This window comes from Pipistrellus hanaki, assembly GCF_964339955.1.
Source record: "Pipistrellus hanaki genome assembly, chromosome: X".
NCBI lineage: Eukaryota > Metazoa > Chordata > Mammalia > Chiroptera > Vespertilionidae > Pipistrellus > Pipistrellus hanaki.
The window spans coordinates 100467379-100489009 of record NC_140524.1 but is presented as its reverse complement, the minus strand read 5'-3'; the positions used below and the strand labels follow the sequence as shown (position 1 = coordinate 100489009).

Below are 21631 nucleotides of genomic sequence, written 5' to 3'. Positions count from 1 at the left end.
GGAGCGGAAACCACTGGCATGGAAACATGGAACAGAGTGATGAATCTCAGAGGGTAGGGGAGGGTGGGGAGAGAGTAACCAAAGATCTTATATGCACAGGTTTTTATATATAGAGATTAGGTTTTTATATAGAGAGATTTTTATTGATTTCTTATCTGCACACTAGAGGCCCCGTGCATCCATGCCCCCGTGGGGTCCCTCAGTCTGGCCTGCATCCTCTAGCAATCCAGGACCCCTCGGGGGATGTTGGAGAGCCAGTTTTGGCCCAGTCCCTGCAGGCCAGGCTGAGGGACCCCACCAGTGCACAAATCTGTGCGCCAGGCTTCTAGTATATTAATAAAAGCAATAGCCTAATTGGAAAATAAGACTTTTAATTAACAACACGATTGACTAAGATGACCCTTCCTACTACAAACACTTGGAAATGGTAGCCAAAATAGAACAAAACCTTAAAGAAGCAATAGGTGACAAAACCAGTTTGGCTCAGTGGATAGAGCATCAGCCTGTGGACTGAAAGGTCCTGGGTTTGATTCCGGTCAAGGGCATGGACCTTGGTTACGGGCACATCCCCAGTTAGATGTTTCTAACTCTCTATCCCTCTCTCTTCCTCTCTGTAAAAAATCAATAAAATATATAGTTTTAAAAGTATTTTAAAAAAAGAAGCAATAGGTGTTCATGGAACACCAAGAAAGAAAGGGATGCCCTGGCCAGTGTTGTTCAGTGGTTGAGCATTTTCCCATACTTCAAGAGGTTGCGGGTTCAATTCCCCATCAGGGCACATGCTAGGCTGCAGGCTCAGTCCCCAGTAGGGGGCGTGTAGGAGGCAGCCGATCAATGATCCCCTGTCATGCATGTTTCTCCCTCTCCCTCTCCCTTCCCCTCTCTTTAAAATCAATAAAAACATTTTTATTTATTTATTTTTTAAAAAATATATATATTTCACCGACCTTTTACACAGAGGAAGGGAGAGGGATAGAGAGTTAAAAACATCGATGAGAGAGAAACTGCCTCCTGCACACCTCCCACTGGGGATGTGCCTGCAACCAAGGCACATGCCCTTGACCAGAGTCGAACCTGGGACCCTTCAGTCTGTAGGCCGACGCTCTATCTGCTGAGCCAAACTGGCCAGGGCAATAAAAACATATTTTTTTAAAAAAAGAAAGAATGGGGGCTATATGAGGCCAAGAAAGAAAGGCTGAAAGCTGTGCTCTGGTGGCATGGGGGTCACGTGTCAGATCCAGGAAGAAGGTGGCGGCTCGGGTGTTGGCACACACATGGAAGCTTCCAGAGAGAGGGAGGCAGAAAGGGTGACCTCTCCCCTGCAGCCCGGAGGAAGGCCAGGCTGAATGTACCTGGGCCTTTGAATGGGGGGAGGCATCAAACCGGAGGCCTGGGCAGCAGGGTGCAGGCACTGAGTGACATCAGTGGATGGCGCGGAAAGATCTGGAAGGCCTTGCAGACTCCGGGACTAAAGGGGCAGCAGGTCCAGGCAGTGCTCCTGCCTGCCAGGGCCTGCAGCTCAAGGTGACCTTGCAGGACTGCCGCTGCTTCCCGGGAAGGGAGAAAAGGTGGAGTGGAGTTTTACCGCCCAGTCAGGTGCCTCCATCAGGAAGGGAGAGGTAAGAGAGACCTCCAGCCCTAGCTGGTGTGGCTCAATGGATAGAGCGCAGCCCTCGGACTGAAGGTTCCCAGGTTCGATTCCGATCAAGGGCATGCACGTGGGTTGCAGGCTCAATCTCAGGTCTGGGTCGGGGCACATGCAAGAGGCAACCAATCGACATGTCTCTCTCACATCCATGTTTCTCTCCCTCTCACTCCCCTCCCATGCTCCACTCTCTAAAAATCAATGGGAAAATATCCTCGGGTGAAGAGTAACTAGAAGAGGCCACTGTCCAGGCCGGTGAGAAAGCAGGGGAGCTAAATGTGCTGGGGGAGACTGTGACCACCAAGCTTTAGGGCATGTTTATTTATTTTTATTTTTTTATTGTTTTATTTTACAGAGAGGAAGGGAGAGGGATAGAGTTAGAAACATCGATGAGAGAGAAACATCGATCACCTGCCTCCTGCATACCCCCTACTGGGGATGTGCCGGCAACCCAGGTACATGCCCTTGACCGGAATCGAACCTGGGACCCTTCAGTCTGCAGGCCAATGCTCTAGCCACTGAGCAACACTGGCCAGGTCGTTGCATATTTAAAATGCAAATGCCTGCCCTTCATTTGCCTCTTGTCCACCTGCCGGCCAACTGGGCCCCTCGGAGTGAAGCTCCGAGCTTCCGAGGAGCCCAGGCAGTGCAGGCCCTGACCCTGGGAGAGCCCCTTTGTGCCCTGGTGTCACTGCTGCTCAGATTCCCGGCACTGACGGGGCTCAGGCAGCAGCAGGAAGTGGCCCTGGGAGGAGATCACACATGTGTAAGAGGCAGAAGCAGAGGTCAGCTTTCAGAGACCCCAGCCGGGCAGCGACGGGGCAGGAGCAGCACCAGGTCAGCCCAGCCAGGCCCCCAGGTGCAGACACGGTGTGCTGTGTGGCTGAGAAGACGGGACTGTGAGCACATGGGGAGTGGTTTCCAGTGGCATGTTTGCGGTGTACTTGGCACTGACTTAAGGCCCACAGCGCAGTCTGTGTTCAATATGGCAAGTCCACTGGCTGATGGAAGGTTAGAGGGGAATAAGTGGGCCAAGGGGCACATGAGCATGAGATGGAACTGTTATTAATAACACCTTTCTTGCCACTGAGCTGCTTTGGCTCAGTGGATAGAGGGTCGGCCTGTGGACTGAAGGGTCCCGGGTTCGAGTCCATTCAAGGGCACATGCCAAGGTTGCCGGCTCGATCCCCAGTAGGGGGTGTGCAGGAGGCAGCGATCAATGATTCTCTCTCATCATTGATATTCTATCTCTCTCCATCTCCCTTCCTCTCTGAAATCAATAAAAATATATTTAAAAAAATAATAACACCTGTCTTGAGAAATAATTCCCATACCTACAGTTTGCCCATTTAAAGTTCACAGTTTAGCTCAATCTGTGTGGCTCAGCGGTTGAGCGTCTACACAGGAACCAAGAGATCACTGGTTCGATTCCCAGTCAGGGCGCGTGCCCGTGTTGCAGGCTCAATCCCTAGTGGGGGCCATGCAATAGGCAGCCTATCAGTGATGTTCTCTCTCATTGATGTTTCTCTCTCTCTCTCTCTCTCTCTCTCTCCCCCTCTTCCTTCTCTAAAAATTAAAAATAAAGTGCACAGTTTAGTGGTTTTCAGCATATTCACAGATTTGTGCATCAGTCACTACTATCTACTTCAGAACATTTCCATCACCCCCAAAGGAAACGCCATGCCCATTAGCAGTCACTCCCCGTTCCCTTTCGCTCCAGCCTGGCAACCACCCATCTCCTTCCTGTCCATGGAATGGGCTCTCTGGCAGGCAGGCAGGTGAGCGGTTAGGAACCAGCAGTGCTGGATTGCGAGAGGGATGTCCAACTGCCGGGTTAAGCCTGATCCCTGGAAACCGATAGTAGAACATCCTTCGAGGGGTCCCAGATTGGAGAGGGTACAGGCTGAGCTGAGGAACATCCCCTCCCCCCCCCCCGCCCCCGTGCATGAATTTTGTGCACCAGGCCACCCGTTTCATATAAATGGGATCATACAATATGTGGCTTTTGTGTCTCATATTTCTTTTTTTAAAAAACAAAAAAAGTTACATTGGCAGCTAATAAGCCAAAAGAATAATCGATTCCAGAAACCTTTGTGCCTTTCCCTATCCCAGCCCTAGTTTTCAATATATAGTCTAAAAATATAATGGTCTTCGCAATCATTCAAACAGAGTAGCATTTCCTGTTCCTTTCTTTAGACCTGAATTCTTTCCCATGTCAGAATGACATTCTTCTCCCTTTTTATTTCACAAATGGTAACGTGCTGTACATACTCCTTCACTGTGCTTTTGTTAAGACTTCATTTGCTCCGTTGTTTTTTTGCCGCTGGGTAATACCCCATTGTGTGTGTATGTTATGATTCCTTCAACCAGTTTCTGTTCTTCACTCTTAGGTACTGTTTGTACTGTCACGTGTCGCTTAACGACAGGAATATGTTCTGAGAAATGCATCATTAGGCGAGCCCATTGTTGTGTGAACTTCACAGAGTGTACTTGTACAAACTGAGATGGTATAGATTGCTACACAACTAGACTGCATGGTGTAACCTGTTGCTCCTAGGCTTGTCAATATACCTGGATGTTGTAGGCAGTTGTAACATAATGGTAAGAAGAGGCACAGTAGAAATACAGCATGAAAGATACAAATGGTGCACCTGTATGGGGCACTTACCGTGATGCAGCTTGTAGGACCGAAGCTGCTCTGGGTGACTCAGTGAGTGAGGGTTAGTGCATGAGAAGGCTTGGACCCTGGTTGGCTAAATGTGGCTCTTTGGCCCCCTGAGTGTGGCTCTTCCACAGAATACCACGGCCTGGGCGAGTCTATGTTGAAGAAGTGGCATTAGAAGAAGTTTAAAATACTTGACTCTCCAAAGAAATTTCAATCGTTGTACTGTTGATATTTGGCTCTGGTAACTAGTGAGTTTGCCGACCACTGGCCTAGGACAACACTGTACACTGCTGTAGTCCACTGTACATTTTAAATGTCTTCCATCATAAATTAATCTTAGCTTACTGTAGTTTTTTATAAACTTTAAAGTTCTGTTTAACTTCTTGACTCCTTTGTAGTAACACTTAGCTTGAAACAAACACATTGTACAAAAATATCCCAAAGAATGTACACACACACTTTGAATAATTATAAAGGCAGTGTTTATTAAAAATACATTTCATTGTCACAATGGAGCTAGTCACTGTGAAAGTTTGTATTTTGGGGGGACACCCTGTATTTTTTTACATTCTTATTCTATAAGGCTTTTATTATTTAAAAAAATTTTTTTTTACTAAACTTTCTTTTTTTTTTATTAAATATATTTTATTGATTTTTTACAGAGCAGAAGGGAGAGAGATAGAGAGCTAGAAACATCGATGAGAGAGAAACATCGACCAGCTGCCTCCTGCACCCCCCCACCGGGGATGTGCCCGCAACCAATGTACATGCCCTTGACCGGAATCGAACCCGGGACCCTTCAGTCCACAGACCGACGCTCTACCACTGAGCCAAACCGGCTTCGGCCTAAACTTTCTTGTTAGAAATTAAGACACACCCACATTATTAGCCTAGGCCTACACAGGGTCTGGATCATCAATATCACTGTCTTCCACTCAACATCATATATATGTTTTTTTTTTATTGATTTCAGAGAGGAAGGGAGAGGGAGAGACCGAAACATCCATGATGTGAGAGAATCATGGATTCTCCTCCTGCATGCCCCACCCTGGGGATAGAGCCCGCAACCTGGGCATGTGCCCTGACCAGAATCGAACCTGGGACTCCTCAGTCCATAGGCCAATGCTCTATCCATTGAGCCACACCGGCCAGGGCAACCACCTCCACATCTTGTCCCCCTGGAAGAGCTTCATCTCCTGTGACAACAGTGCCTTCTGGAACCTGCCTGAGGCGCAGTGTGTGCGTGATCCTTCCTCTCTGTCAGTGCAAACCTTTGCCTGGGCTGCTGTGGATAAGGTCAGGCGCCCTTTCCAGCGTGTTTATTTTCCACGAAGGTCTGCTCCTGTCTGTTACTTATTGTTCTCTTGGCTGGAGGCCTTTAGTTTGCATTGTAAGGAGTGCGGCCCAGGGAGCGGTCACGCCTTTGTTCCTTGTGTGCTTGGTTGTGGGGGAGGGGGGAAAAGGGGGGCTGATATTTCCCCAAGTTTTTCATTTCTCCCCTTTGTGCATTTTTATTCTCTGCAGGACTTTTAAAACATTTTTTAAAATATATTTTATTGATTTCTTACAGAGAGGAAGGGAGAGGGATAGAAAGTTAGAAACGTCGATGAGAGAAACATACATCAGCTGCCTCTTGCACACCTCCCACTGGTAATGTGCCTACAACCAAGGTACATGCCCTTGACCAGAATCGAATCTGAGACCCTTGAGTCTGCAGGCTGACGCTCTATCCACTGAGCCAAATCGGTTCCAGCTTTTAAAACATTCTTATGTAGTCCTATCTACCCTGTTTCCCCGAAAATAAGACAGTGTCTTACATTAATTTTTTCTCCCAAAGTTGCGCTAGGTCTTATTTTCAGGGGATGTCTTATCTTTCCATGCGCTAGGTCTTATTTTCGGAGGATGTCTTATTTTTGGGGAAACACGGTATCTCTTCTTCAATTATGGCTCCTGGGTTTCTGAAGGATTCGCCCTCTAACAACATTTTTCTTCTCCCATGATTTTGTTTACTTTAAGGTCTTTATTTTATTTTTATTTTTTATTGAATGTATTGGGGTGACATTGGTTAATAAAATTATCTAGGTTTCAGTTGTACACTTCTATAATCCATCATCTGTATATTGTATTGTGTGTTCACCAGCCCAAGTCATTCTTATCTTTTTTATTTTTTATTTTTTATTATTTATTTATTTATTTTTAAAAAATACTTTATTGATTTTTTACAGAGAGGAAGGGAGAGAGATAGAGAGCCAGAAATGTCGATGAGAGAGAAACATCGACCAGCCACCTCTTGCACATCCCCCACCGGGGATGTGCCCGCAGCCAACGTACATGCCCTTGACCGGAATCGAACCTAGGACCTTTCAGTCCGCAGACTCACTCTCTACCACTGAGCCAAACCGGTTTCGGCATTCTTATCTTTTTTAATGATCCAATTTTCTTTGACCTGAAAACTGTTTTTGGCATTTTTAAAAAATATATATATTTTATTGATTTTTCACAGAGAGGAAGAGAGAGTTAGAAACATCAATGAGAGAGAATCATTGATCAGCTGCCTCCTGCACACCCCCTACTGGGGATGTGCCCGCAACCAAGGTACGTGCCCTTGACCAGAATCGAACCTGGGACCTTTCAGTCCGCAGGCTGACGCTCTATCCACTGAGCCAAACCGGTTTCGGCTGAAAACTGTTTTTGGAATAGAGAGTGAAATAAGAATCCAACTCTGTTTTCCCCTCAGCCATCTAATTGTTCTAAAACTACTGAATAAATAACAGCTTCCCCTTACTGACATAAAACACCGTCTTTTATGGAAAGTCCCCCTGTCAACTCCTGCTTTAAGAAGGGCAGAATCAGTCCTAGCCAGTTTGGCTCAGTGGGTAGAGCATTGGCCTGTTGACTGAAGGGTCCCAGGTTCGATTCTGGTCAAGGACAATCCCTGGCCCTAGTTGGGGCGCATGCAAGAGGCAACCAATAAATGCATCTCTCTCACATTGATATTTGTCTGTCTCTACCTCTCCCTTTCACACTCACTGTCTGGCAAAAAAAGAATAATAATGAAAAGGGCAGAATGAGCTAGCACAGTGGTCGGCAAACTCATTAGTCAACAGAGCCAAATATCAACAATACAATGCTTGAAATTTCTTTTGAGCCAACTTTTCAAAACTTAAACTATATAGGTAGGTATATTGTTATTAACTTAATTAGGGTTCTCCTAAGCTGGCCTTTGCTAAAAACTCAAGGGGCCAAAGAGCTGCCTGTGACTCGCAAGCTGCTGTTTGTTGACCACCGAGCTAGCAGAGTAAGGGGCCGGCCGGCATTGAAAGGCTGTTTGCTCACAGCCCCTGCAGCCCCACCCCTGCCCCCTCTGCCAGGAGAGTTGGGGGTTTGCAGGTCTGTTCCTCTGGAAGTGTTTGCCTCTCCCTTCCCCCCTTTCCCCAGTTGCTGCTACACCTTGTCATCCTCAGGCTGGACTGGGCTCTTCCCAGCTGACAGAACAGCCTCTCAGGTAACATGTGATCTGTGCAGCTGACATTACCTGTGGCTTCTGTACTTGATGCAAAAAGTTGTATTTTACCAAGGAACATACACACTGAGTGGCCGGATTACTATGGTCTCTGAATGCATCATAATCTGGCCTCTCAGTGTATATATATATTTGAGGCCAGGTGCATGATTTCGTACATGGGTGGGTTCCGGCCAGCCTGGCCAGGGGAGGGGACATGGGTGGTTGGCCGGCCTGCCTGCTGGTCGAACTCCTGGTCAAGGGGCCAATTTACATATTATCCTTTTATTCTATGGGACAGACACTAAGTGGCTAGATTATTATGCGTTCAGAGATCATCATCATCTGGCCACTCGGTGTATATCTATCCCACAAATGAGAACTTGCTGCCTTAGAAAAAGCTTTGAGGCTTAACTGGTTCCCAGTCAAAAAGTACTTAATGTCGCCACAAGAGGGCGCTCTTGGGTAGTTTGCGAAGCGTGATTGGGTTGACAGCTAAGAACAAATAAACCTTAGAAGGAAACACATCTGCCACTGTTGAGATAGTCATTATTAACCAAAACTGGTACACGGAGATTGTGAAACAGAGTAGTTCAGGTTTAATTAAAGAGATATTTTATTGACTTCAGAGAAGAGGCGAGTAAAGGTAAACCTGCTGTGACCTACTCTGAAGAGCTAACTTCCATCATCCTGGGGTTATACAGAGTCTCCCATTACACTATGGTCTCAGCTGAGCTGGAGGCTTTCTTTCAACACCCCCCTTACCTCCTCTCACCCCCCCCCCTTACCTCCTCTCACCCCCCTTACTTCCCCTCACCCCTCCCCCCCCCCTTATCTCCGCCATCGAAAGCAAACAAAATGATTTAAGGTCTGCAGAATAAGACCTTAGCTGCATTCCAGCTTCTCAGGATCACCTGCTTTTCCAGGCTCTGTTTCTGCGTTTGCCCCCTGCTCTCCCAGCTCCATGATGCATTTACAAAGCCAGTGGTCTGCAAACTGTGGCTCGTGAGCCACATGCAGCTCTTTGGCCCCTTGAGTGTGGCTCTTTCACAAAATACCATGGCCTGGGCGAGTCTATTTTGTAGAAGTAGCGTTAGAAGAAGTTTAAGGTTAAAAAATGTGGCTCTCAGAAGAAATTGCAATCGTTGTCCTGTTGATATTTGGCTCTGTGGACTAATGAGTTTGCTGACCACTGGGCTAGGACATTGCTAACATTCAGCTGGAAAGAACGAGATGCTCTGATGGGCCGGAGTTAACCAGTCCTTTTGTGTCTGCGCAGGGTCACATCCATAGCGGACAGGCTGAACGTGGAGTTTGCTTTGATCCACAAGGAGAGGAAGAAGGCGAACGAAGTGGACCGGATGGTGCTGGTGGGCGACGTGAAGAACCGCGTGGCCATCCTCGTGGATGACATGGCCGACACGTGTGGCACTATCTGCCACGCTGCTGACAAGTATGAGGGGCGGTTTGGGGAAGTGTTAGGCTATCTCATTAAGAAGGGGGAATTCCAGCTTTAAAAAATCAGCCCTGTTTTTCTTTTTTAAATACATTTTTATTGATTTCAGAGAGGAAAGGGGAGAGAGAGAGAGAGAAAGAGAGAAAGAAAGAGAGAGAAACATCACTGATGAGAATCATGGATCGGCTGCCTCCTGCACTCCCCACACTGGGGATTGAGTCTACAACCCAGGATATGTCCTGACCGGGAATCGAACCCTGACCTCCTGGTTCATAGGTAGATGCTCAACCATTGAGCCATGCCAGCTGGGCACTATTTTTCTTAATTATTTCTGTTTGCTTAGCTGTGGCGTTTCAGACCAAAGAAGATTGTAGGCCCTTTTATTTTTCCTTGGTAGGAAGAAGACCTTGGTCCTCTATGGCCTGATTTCCATGTTCAAGGTTGAGCTGTCAGCAGATTTTATAAAGGGTCCCTAGAAACAGCACAGAAGGAAAGAGACCATCTTTCGGGCTTTCTTGGGCCCACTTCTTCTGTTCAGCCTTCACTGCAGCCTTCAAAGGCAGTACAAAACGAAGAACATACAGTCTCTCAGTGGTCCTGGCTGGTGTGGCCCAGTAGATAGAGTGTCGGCCTGAGGATTGAAGGATCCAGGTTTGATTCCAGTTGGGGGCACATACTTTGGTTTGCAGGCTTGATTGCAGGCTTGATAACAAAGCAAAAGCAATGATTTTTTTATGTTCATATGCCAACATAATGGTATTCTGGCTGTTGGGGTTTAAACCAGCGGCTCTCAGCCAAGGGTAGTCTTGCTCCCTAAGAGATATGTTGGGTTGTCCCAGCAGAGGGGAGAGAGCAATCGCCACAGGGCAATCCAGGGGTGCAACGCAACAGAGAATTCCCAGGCCCAAGGCCAAGGTTAGTAGTCCTGGGTTCAAGGCAGACCAAGTACATTGCCAGCACATACCTTAAAGATCGTTTTTGGCTAATACATGGGAATGAAATTGGTTTCATGCTTTCCTTTATGGAACACACTTTCTCCTTTTAAATTTACACTAAGAAGGGACTGTTTGTTTGGCGGTTGTTTTTTTGTTTGTTGTTTTCTTGTCTTCCGTTTTATAGGCTGATCTCGGCGGGAGCCACCAAAGTGTACGCCATCCTTACCCACGGGATCTTCTCCGGGCCGGCTATCTCCAGAATAAACAGTGCCGCCTTCGAGGCCGTGGTGGTCACAAACACAATCCCTCAAGAGGACAAGATGACCCACTGCTCCAAGATCCAGGTACTGTCTACACTGCCGGCGGAGCCAGGCCGCCAGGCCTACCTTAGATCCCGAAAACCGCCATCGCGCCTTCTGGGTGGGACTGAGGCCACTCTCAGCAGAGACCGCGGCTTCTCCCGTGGGAGGGCCTAATGCATGTCAGGTCTCTGAGAAAGGCGGGGGCTGGCAGAGGTCAAAGTCGGAAATAGTAAGTGAATAAAACCACAATAATAAAACATAGGGCCCAGCCGGTGTGGCTCAGTGGTTGAGTGTAGACCTATGAACCAGGAGGTCACAGTTTGATTCCTGATCAGGGCACATGCCCAGGTTGCAGGCTCCATCCCCAGTGTGGGGTGTGCAGGAGGCAGCCGATCATGATTCTCTCTCATCATTGATGTTTCTCTCTCCCTCCTTGAAATCAGTAAAAACATATTTAAAGAAAAAAGAACAACAGTAGGAAACGGGCTGTGCTGAAACTAAGCAGAATTAACATATGGCCAATAAGTCCATCTGATTAGCCACAGTTGAGAGTCTGCAAGCAATGGCCCCCGGGCCCAATCCGGCCCACCATCTGCTTCTGTAATTAAAGTTTTATTGGAACACAGCCACACCCGTTCATTTATATATTGTCTGGCTGTTCTCACAACAAAGTAGAAAATACTTACTACTGAGCCCTTTGCAGAAAAAGCAGTTTGTCGACTGGTCCTTGAGTTAGAATCATGATTGCTGTGCTCATAACGTTATACAGTCACTGCATTTTCTGAAACCAAGAGAGAAACCTTCCATATAACTGAATAAAATCAATTATATTTAAAAACAACAAACGGTCCCCGCCGGTGTTGCTCAGTGGCTAGAGCATCGGCCTGCGGACTGAAGGGTCCCGAGTTTGATTTCTGTCAAGGGCACTTGCCTGAGTTGCAGGCTCCATCCCCAGTGGGGGGCGTGCAGGAGGCAGCCGATCCATGATTCCCTCTCATCAGTGATGTTTCTATCTCTCTCTCCCGCTCCCTTCCTCTCTGACATCAATAAAAATATATAAATCAACAACCCCCTGAGAAAAGGGTGTTTCTGGGTAGCCATGGGCCTGCAAAGCTATTGGGTATCTGCCCTGAAAGTCCCACTCCCAGGATCCCATAGGGTTTGGTGTAAGAGGCTGCACATTTGGAGACTGTGAAATAGTGCCGATTTGGGGGCTTTTGTGTGTTTAACAAAATCTGATGCCTCCCTTTCCCGGCCTTCTCTGTGTCTGGCGCTCAGGTTATTGACATCTCCATGATCCTGGCCGAGGCCATCCGCAGGACCCACAACGGGGAGTCCGTGTCCTACCTGTTCAGCCACGTGCCGCTGTGAACCTGGACGGGAGCACGGAGCCAGCCTGCCGGCTTCTGAGAGTGTGTTTGTACTTGATTCTTAGCTTTAGGGCTCAGCAGTTAGAACGCAAGACATCAGATCTCTGTCCCCCCACCAAGACCCACTGCTTCCCCCTCTGTACCTCGAGACCGTCTCTTTCCAGTGTGGGGTGAGGGCGGGCGTGATTGATCTGTGCACTGTCATCGACCAGAAATATTCCTGTCATCTTGACTTGTTTTCACAGGTGACATTTTCCTTTGTCCTCTCCAGATTTTGAGGCCACAGCTTTCAAGTGTGTCATTCCAATGCGTGGCAGTTCATAATTTATATAGTTCAGGGTTTCCCAGCGGTGACATTAGGATAAAGACTTCCATGCAGGCATACAGGGATAATGCTACTTAGGGCCATTCGGGTATAGAATGAGCCCTTTTAACAATACTTTAGAAAATGTCTAATACCGTGATTTTTGTGTGTGTTATTGTGCTTAATTGGGACCAAATTTTATGTCGTTTAAGACGGCCAGTCACTGTTACCATTACATGACATTTCTAACATGTGACCATTATGTCGTTTAAGACGGCCAGTCACTGTTAAACATGTAATGGTCACATGTTAGAAATGTCATGTTCTCAAATTCCAAAAGGATGTTGAGTGGTCCGCCGGATTTAGATCCCATTGCTGAGAGAGTGTCTGTGCTCACGGTCACAGCCATGCTGGCCTCTGTCCATCCCAGACTCACAGTTCTTTGGGCATCTCTTGTCCTGTCGTCGTCTTGTCTTAGGTGACATTTTTAGCTCTAGCTTTTACTTGGCCTTTTCCCCAATCATTTCCCCAAAACAAAAATGTTTAAAGCCCCCTCACATGGACTAATCAGATCATCATTTTGCATTTGACCTAAATAAAAAGGTGGATTTGGGCGAGTTACACTAAATGCCTATTTCCACGTCATTCGTTTTGGTTTGGAATGTTCTTTTGTTGTTCCTAGTCAGTTGCAGCAAGTTTAGGCAACTGATTATTTGCAGGGGTCTTCAAACTACGGCCCGCGGGCCACATGCGGCCCGCAGAGGAGTCTGATCCGGCCCGCCAGGTTTTTTGGGCAGTGAGCGCAGCCGAGGTGTTACAGTAGGAATTAGTAGTTCATATAGTCCGGCCCTCCAGCTCTCTGAGGGACCGTGATCTGGCCCCCACTTTAAAAAGTTTGAGGACCCCTGCGCTAAAGCCTGAATTAATTCAGCAACTGATTATTTCAGCTACATGAAAAATGGGGGCAAGAAAGACCCCCGCAAAAGTTACCAATAAGTAAGCTTTAGTTCCTGCATTGAAATGATATTCAAATGGGGGCCCAGGAGTGGTGGTGGAGGGAAGATTGCTTGCTCCCCAAGATGACCCTTCATGCCATCCTCCTACGTGAGGCGCCTCCCCGACTCTGCAGAAGGCATGCTTGCCTCTTTGTGAATTTCATCGCGTGCCCATTGTTGTGCGATCATCTGAATTCTCCAGCCCCAGAAGAGGAGAATTTGCCCGCATAGAATAATAAGCAGCCATCTCCCCCTTCCTCTGCTGAATTTTAAAACTGGGAAATTGGAACCAATTCTTTAAATTCTGCGGGTGCAGACGTGAAATCTATTGAAGCCATTAGCCAGTAGAGTAGTCTTGAAGGTCTTGAGCTTCATTGCAGCAGAGGAGGGATGGAGGTGAAAGAGTGTCATTGTGGTCATTGCAGAAACTATCATTTCTTTGCCCCTTTAAATGGTTTGGGAGAGGCAGTGACATAGCTTGGGAAAGCCAGCTATGCGCTACAGATGACTGTATTTAAAAAGAGTCGACTTGAGAGAGGTAAAAAGTTTAAGTAGATGCTATGTAGTTTTAATTTTTGATAAATGAGTGATACCTACCTGCATTTCTTGGAATCTCTACGCCTAGAGAAGTGAAAATGTAGTTACGAACACGCATACGTAGACAGTGTGGCCTACAAGTGTGGACATGTTGACGTGGCTAACACCAGTTGATTTGAAGGTAATCATTTTATCTAACATGGATAGTTACATAGAGTTAATTTTCAAATAGTGATCTGAAGATTCAAACATGATAGAAAATCTCTTGTCATTCTCTGACTTAGGAACTGATTGTTACATTCTTTAGCACCACGTGTGTGTGTGTGGAAGTGCTTCTAATACACTGATTAGCTCCTTAGACTAGACTAGGCTACATGCAGTGGCGGTGTTGACATGAGCTGTTTGGGTTCAGTTCACCCCAGCATTCGCTTCTGTTGCTGCTGATGCGAAAGCATTGAAGTGAAAACACTGGGGAGGTGGAGCCTGCCCAGCCCTGCAAAAGTGGAGGCCACCTCGGTGTACAGCCAGCCAAAAAGGGGGGCAGAGAAATGGGAACATACAGAACCGCTCCGCCTCCAACTTCATCTCCATTCATACGCTAACTCATAGCTGTCCTTCGATAGGGGACATGCCAGCTAGATGGGGCACATAGCACTTGCAGTGTTTGTCTTGCCTTAGAACATGCGATCTGAAGATCTTCCAATGCTGTACTGGAACATTTCAATAAAGTTATACTACTCCTTTCCTTCGTGGTGTGTATCCTCATTGTGGAGTGATGTGTTTGGATGGAGTAATGCGTTTTCTGCAAATGTGTGTGCTACTGTCGCCCGCCACAGAAAAGGACAGAAAAGCCAGAAGTTAGATCTTTTCCAATTGGAAGGTATCTCTGAAGGATGGGTTAGCAGTCTCCTTGCCCTTAAGCATACAGCTGTGTAGCAGAAGGCATCCAAATCCAAGTTGGTCATTCTAGACGTTTCCTATAAAATTGGAGATCATGCCTTGGCTGGTTTGGCTCAATGGATAGAGTGTCTGCCTGCGGACTGAAGGGTCCCAGGTTTGATTCCTGTCAGGGTACCTGCCTGGGTTGCATGCTTGATCCCCAGTAGGGGGCGTGCAGGAGGCAGCTAATCAATGGTTCTCTCTCATCAATGATGTTTCTCTCACCCTTCCTCTCTGAAATCAACAAAATATATAGAGATATTTAAAAAAATTAAATTGTAGATCACACAAGTGTGTGTACATAGCAAAGGAGTAATACTCAGGATCCATAGGCAGAGCAGACCAGACTGAAGTGCAGGCCCCTAGAGGTTTTGCACATGCTTTGATTTCAGAGGTGCCCAGCAGTGTCCTGCTCCCTGCAAACAGCTGTTCACTGATGCTTTATGTTACTCTTGTGGGGACAAAGTAGATTTATAATTATGTTTGCCCAGTAACGCTCAGCTTTAAAGTGTGGACAATGGAGCAGGGTATCCTTTTGTCTTAAAGTCCCAGTGAAATAGAAAGAATTAAAACCAGGTCAATCGGGGCAGATCTATTTAAGAGAATGGGATAGGATGTACTAAAAGGGAGAGAGACATAGAGTGCTGTAAACACCAAAAGCACTTCACTTCCACCTAGCAGTGCTGTCACACCTCTAGGAGTGTTTCATTGCTTGTGATAGGTCTCACCAAATCTGATTGTGCTACAGGATGGACAGGCCAAGTGACAGGGAAAGATGACATAGAGGTTCAGAGGGCCAGTCAGCTGAGGGTGATCAGAAAGGGCACATACCTTGGTCACAGGCTCCTCCCTGGCTCGGGCCCTGGCCAGAGCATGTGCAGGAGGCAACTAATCGATGTGTTTCTCTCACATCAATATTTCTCTGTCCCTCTCTCTGCCACTCTCTACAAGTCAATGGAAAAATATCCTCGGGTGAGGATTGATAAAGAAAAAGGTTATAGGCTCCCAACCTTTCCCACTGGGACACCAGACATGTGAACAAAGCCATCTGACTTCAACCTCATGAGACGCCCCAAACAGATTAACAGAAGAACAGCCCAGCAGAGCCCCAACTCAGAACGATGAACACACAAAATGGCAGCTGTTTAAACCGATAAGTTTCACAGTGGTTTGTTAGCCATAGGTCATTGAAACATGACAGCATCTAATCCGAATAGTGCATCAAATATGGAAAATACATCTTTAGAATCCCAAACTCAAAGAAGACTTATTTTCTAGTTCAGTGGCCGAGGACCTGGCACATTAGATGACTTGCAGAAAGAACATGGGCAGTGGAGTCAGAAAAACATGAACTGGAACCAGTTTTGCATATTACTAGATCTATGACTTCTTAGAATATCAGCTTCCTTGTGGGCCAATCTGGTTTGCTCACCAGCTCCCTCGCAGGTGTTTGATTCTTCAGCTTTGTGACTGATGGTGCTTCGAATGCAATGGAATTGTGAATTGCATGAAGGAATGGACAGGTGTGAGTTAACATTTTGACTAGGAAGTCCCGTCCCTCAAACACAGAGGCTGTTCTTTCCACTCTACCTGACGCCTGATGAATTTACTTCCCGGGTCTACGCAGGCCAGATGGCCAGACAGACTCTCTGTAATGCCCACCTGGCTGAACTGCTTCGGATTTTCCAAGGCAGAGGACAGCCTGTTGGGGCCCATTGCATCCACAAATAGCCTCTTCTCTTTTGAAGCAAGTCAGCTCCTCCGTTATTTGCATCGGGGGCTTTTTTCCAAAGCACCTGACCCTCAGGTCTCTTCTGGCGAACCTGATACTCACGTGGAACCATCCTCCACAGGAAAGGAGGTTTTGTCACATGACTTTGCATATCCTGTCAAGGACACCTTCAGCACACTTTCGTTTCAAGGTGAAATGAAACTTACAGCTCTGAGCAGAGAGGTGCTCCCCAATTCACTGTAACAGGGGGGATGAGAAACAAAAGGCAAGGTTAGCCCTGGCCGGTTGGCTCAGTGGTTAGGAGTGTTGGCCTACGGAGTGAAGGTTCCCAGGTTCAATTCCAGTCAAGGGCACATGCCTGGGTTGCGGGTTCCATCCCTGGCCCGGGTTTAGGGGGCATGCAGGAGGCAACCAATCGATGTATCTGTCTCACATGGATATTTCTCTGTCTCGTTTCCCCTCCCTCTGCTCTCTCTAAAAATCAATGGGAAAGAAATATCCTTGAATGAGGTTTAACAACAGTTCTCAAAAGACAAGGTAAATTGTGGCAGGGGGCTTTGCACTGCTAAGAACATACTCCATACCAAGGAACTGTGTGGCCAGTGTTCTGTGTCCACGTGGCGTTGACAAAGAGCAGACTCATGGTCCTTGCACATTTCTAACAAAGAAGATGATTGGTTCCAGCTAAAAGGGTTCACATTGCGGTCTGGTTATAAAATGCCATTCAAGTCCTCCCTCCTTTTCACCAAGCAGGCTCTGACTGTCAGGGTCTAAGAGGGGAAACAGGCAGCAGGAATTGAGGAACCGGTGGGGTTCATACCTACTTCTCAGGCTCACCCCAATCAAGCAACGTGCATAGAGAAACAATAAGGCGAATTCTTCTTCCCCAAGCCAGAAGTGTGGCATTGGGGGGCCAGCGCAGTTTGCTTAAGGGGCTTGTTTAGGTTGCTGTCAGCTGCAGGAGAGTATGTCCCAGTAAGTGGCTCTATGGACCACTTTGCTGTCTCTGCTGGAATCAAATAGCAGAGATGGGACTCACACTTGGGTTTCTGTCCCCAGCTGTAGACTTGTTCAACCACCACTGTGGATGCTGGCTGATGCTTCTTTTTTAAAAATATATATATATTTCTTCATTGATTTCAGAGAGGAAGGGAAAAGGAGAGAGAGAAACATCAATGATGAGAGAGAATCATTGACCAGCTGCCTCCTGCACACCCTCCACTGGGGATGGAGCCCGCAACCCAGGCATGTGCCCTTGGCCGGAATCGAACCTGGGACCCCTCAGTCTGCAGGCTGACGCTCTACCCACTGAGCCAAGCCGGCCAGGGCTTCTTTTTAATTTCAGAGACTTGATCCCAAGACTTTTTCAATGTTTAAATCTCTAGATTAGGGGTGTCGAACTCAATCAGAGAAGGGGCCAAAATCTAAAATCCAGCCTAAATCGTGGGCCGAATGGTTTACTGAACAGTCATAAACTGACAATGTCATAAACTGACAGCGGAGTGCAGTGATGACAGCGCGGTGCGGGCCACATTGCAAGGCCTGGTGGGCTGGATTTGGCCCGCGGGCCTTGTGTTTGACACATGTGCTCTAGATTAACATGACACTAAACTAGGGCTGCCAGATTAAATACAGGAGACCCAATTAAATTTGAATTTTTGTTGTTGTTAATCCTCACCCGAGGATATTTTTCCATTGATTCTCAGGAAGAGTGGAAGAAAGAGGGAAAGACAGAAACATCGATGTGAGAAACACATCGATTGGTTGCCTCCTGCATGAGCCCCAACCAGGGCCCGGGCTGGGGAGGAGCCTGCAACCAAGGAACGTGTTCTTGATCTGAATCAAACCCTGGACGCTTTGGTCCACAAGCCGACGCTCTATCCACTGAGCCACACCAGCTAGGGCTAAATTTGGATTTGTGATAAACAGCCAACTCGTTAGTATAAGCATGTCCCAATTTGTCAAATCTAGCAACCCTACACTAAACCTTAACTACCGACCTAGGCGGTTCCTGACCACCAAAAAGAAAAAGGGTAATGCAGTGAGACTCAGAAAACCAAGCACGAGGGAGCCCAGCCAATGAGAGGCCCATTTTCATACGGCTCGGCTCTGCCTCCAGTGTTGGCTCTTAAGCTGCCTGACCTGCAGGCGACTGGGCCCAGGCTGTGGCCATCTTCTGGGCCATCAACTAACTCTTAGCAGAAGGTCTCCACAGGTTCAAGGTTAGTCACTGCAGTGCTGCTGGTGATACCAGAGATAGAAATAACCCGGCTGTCCAGCAACAGAGGGATGCATCCGTAAAGCGTGGATTAGCCAGACAGCGAAGGCGTTCTGGCTGGGAGGAAGAGAGACTGCCCCTATAGGAGGATAGAAGGAACTCCACAAGAGGAGACAAGCAAGGAACAAAGTGGGGGAGGAGGGAGAGGAAGAGAGGGGAAGGATTAAAAAACCCTGGAAAGACAAGGAACTGATAATAATGGTTGTTCCTCGTGGGCATGGGGCAGGGGTGGAATTGGAAAAATGGCTCGTGACGAGATGAAGATGGGTTCATCTGTGTCCATCTGCGCATGTGTGTGTGTCTATATCTGAGCAGACAAGAGCACACAGCAGGCCTGAGGGCTGGGTCCAAGGCTGGCCTTTGACCGGCTGCTGGGAACTTGCATTTCTAGTGGGTCCCCCTGTTCCCAGAGCTGGGAAGAGGGGGCTCGCTGTGGCTAACCATAGGGGTGTTTGCAAACGGTGTGACTTACACCGAACACCTGCTTTCCTCCGGGGAGTCTGGAGTCTGGGTGCGAGTCAGGCAGAGGGTGCCTACGTGACCGGCCCCACTAAAAACCCCGGGCGCCGAGTCTCTAATGAGCTGCCCGGAAGGCAGTGTTTCCTGTGTGCTTTCCCTGGCGCTGGGGCTGAGTGCGCCCCGAGCTGGTGCCTGGCTCCCTCCATCACTGCTCCACGGACCTCTCCCGGCTGCTCATTTTGGTTTGTCTCTTTTCACTGGGATGAGTCACAGCTGGGAGTCTCCCTAGTGAAATCACTAAACGAGGGATGCTTCCGGGCATCAACTATTAGCTATCTCTATCTCTGTCTATCTCTCTATCTATAATCTATCTATCTATCTATCTATCTATCTATATCTATATCTATATCTATCTATCTATCTATCTATCTATCTATCTATCTATCTATATCATCTATCTATCTATCACCTATCTATATCATCTATCTATCTATATCATCTATCATCTATCTATATCTATCATCTATCTATCTAATCTACTATTATCTATCCCTATCTATCACCTATCATCTATCTATCATCTATCTATGTCTATCATCTATCATCTATCTATCATCTAATCTATTGTCTATCTATCATCTATTATTATCTGTATCTATCTACACCACATTATTATCTATGAAAAGAAAAGAAAAATGAAAGTCCTTCACTCGTTATTTTCCATACTAAAAGGCCCATTCGAAATGCTTTCAGAGAGAGAAATAGAAACAGAGAGTGAGACAGAGAGAGAAATGAAAGGAGCAAAGAATGTAACACATTTCACTGCCTTAAACTATAAGGAGACCAAATTCTTGTAGCTTTTAAATAGCAGCGTTAGACACACCCCCCCCCCCAAAAAAAAATCAAAAACCCTTTTTCAGCTTTTACACAGTAATGTTTCAAAATCTTAGGGTTTTGTCCTAGAAGAATGTGTCCCTCTTTGTCCATATAGAACAATCCAGCACATACCTGGACATATACGCCTGCCATTTAGAACATTTTCACCACAGCACTTAAAGTCACCTTTGGGGGCGGGGGGAGATCACACATTTAAAAAGTTTTTATATAAAGAGAGGTTTCTTCTAGTACTTTTAATGTTGAATGTCTGCATTTAGATTTTTTAAGTGTATTTTTATTGATTTCAGAGAGGGAAAGGGAGAGATAGAAACATCAATGATGACAGAGAATCATAGATTGGCTGCCTCCTGCAAGCCCCACACTGGAGATGGAACCCACAACTCGGGCATGTGCCCTGTTTGGGAATCAAACCGTGACTTCCTGTTTCATAGATCAATGCTCAACCACTGAGCCATGCCGACCTGGCTAAAATTTTCATTTTTTACAGTGTTGTGCCCTTCAGCCCTGATAACGATATACACTAAGTGGCCAGATTATTATGATCTCTGAATAGAGGCCTGGTGCATGAATTCGTCCATGGGTGAGGTCCTGCCAGCCTGGCCAGAGGGAGGGGACATGGGCGGTTGGCTGGCCTGCCTGCTGGTCGAACTACTGGTCAAGGGGACCGTTTGCATATTAGCCTTTTATTCTATATACACTGAATGGCCGGATATGTGTTCAGAGATCATCATCATCTGGCCCCTGAGTGTATTTCCCTTCATTTATTTACATCTTTATTGCATCCTCCAGGGTCCTGGCAGGAAACAGGCAGCACAATCAAGTAAGAAATTGACAAGTTTAGCAAAGTGACTGTTAGTGACAGTGGACAGGATTTAGGGAAATCAGAAAGGATGCTACAGCAGTTCGAGGGGGGAGTGGGGGTGGGGGTCCTTACAACACCAGAGCTCAAATGGCAGAGGGAAGGGGTAATTAGTGGAATTTGGGAAGAGTAGCCATTGGGAGGGCATCAGCTGAAAAGAGTTTCATTAGTGGGTCGCAGCCAACCCACAGCTAGCACGGGGGCATGGGGTGTGGGGGCGGGAGCCAAGGAGTTACATACTCGGACCCAACAGGAAGCTGTTGATGAAGTTCTTACAGCTCAGCCTCCAGGGTCACAGAGCAGGGCAGAAAGGCCTGCAGAGTGGATCTGGAGGGGAAATGGCCGGCACACAGCCTCTAGGTGAAGTATCAGCCCTCTCCCCTCCCCCCACGCCCTTCCTTCCCACCATGTCATGTCAGTTTTCTTCCCAAGTATTTCAGAGCTTTGTTACTGCTTGGAATGGGACCCGTCCCACGACCAATATGGATCAATGACTGTTTATATGTAAGAAGACTGCTGATTTTGACAAATGGTTTGCGTAGCCAAGTGCTTTGCTAAGAAGGCATTTGATTTTTACTGTCTGTGTGAATGTCATATGGGGCCTGGGGAATGTCCATTATCTTTCCTGCATTCATTCCATCATTTTGGTAAAAAAAAAAAAAAAAAAAAAAAAAAAAAAAAAGTGGTGGTGGTGGGGGATAATACATTATAGATTTTTAGTATTTAAGGAGATAATACATATGAAGCAGTTAAAAC

The 21631-nt window shown here is 47.0% G+C and overlaps 1 protein-coding gene across 1 annotated transcript in view; it reads left to right on the top strand.

Moving 5' to 3' along the window:
• The window catches only part of PRPS2 (phosphoribosyl pyrophosphate synthetase 2), a 34329-nt gene extending 19873 nt beyond the window's left edge, over positions 1-14456 (top strand). Inside the window, exons 5-7 of the mRNA XM_084869906.1 lie at positions 9092-9265; positions 10388-10547; positions 11784-14456. Of these exons, the coding sequence (XP_084726032.1) occupies positions 9092-9265; positions 10388-10547; positions 11784-11876 (427 nt within the window). The 3' untranslated portion in view covers positions 11877-14456. The remainder of the gene's footprint in view (positions 1-9091; positions 9266-10387; positions 10548-11783) is intronic.
• Positions 14457-21631: the final 7175 nt, after the last annotated feature.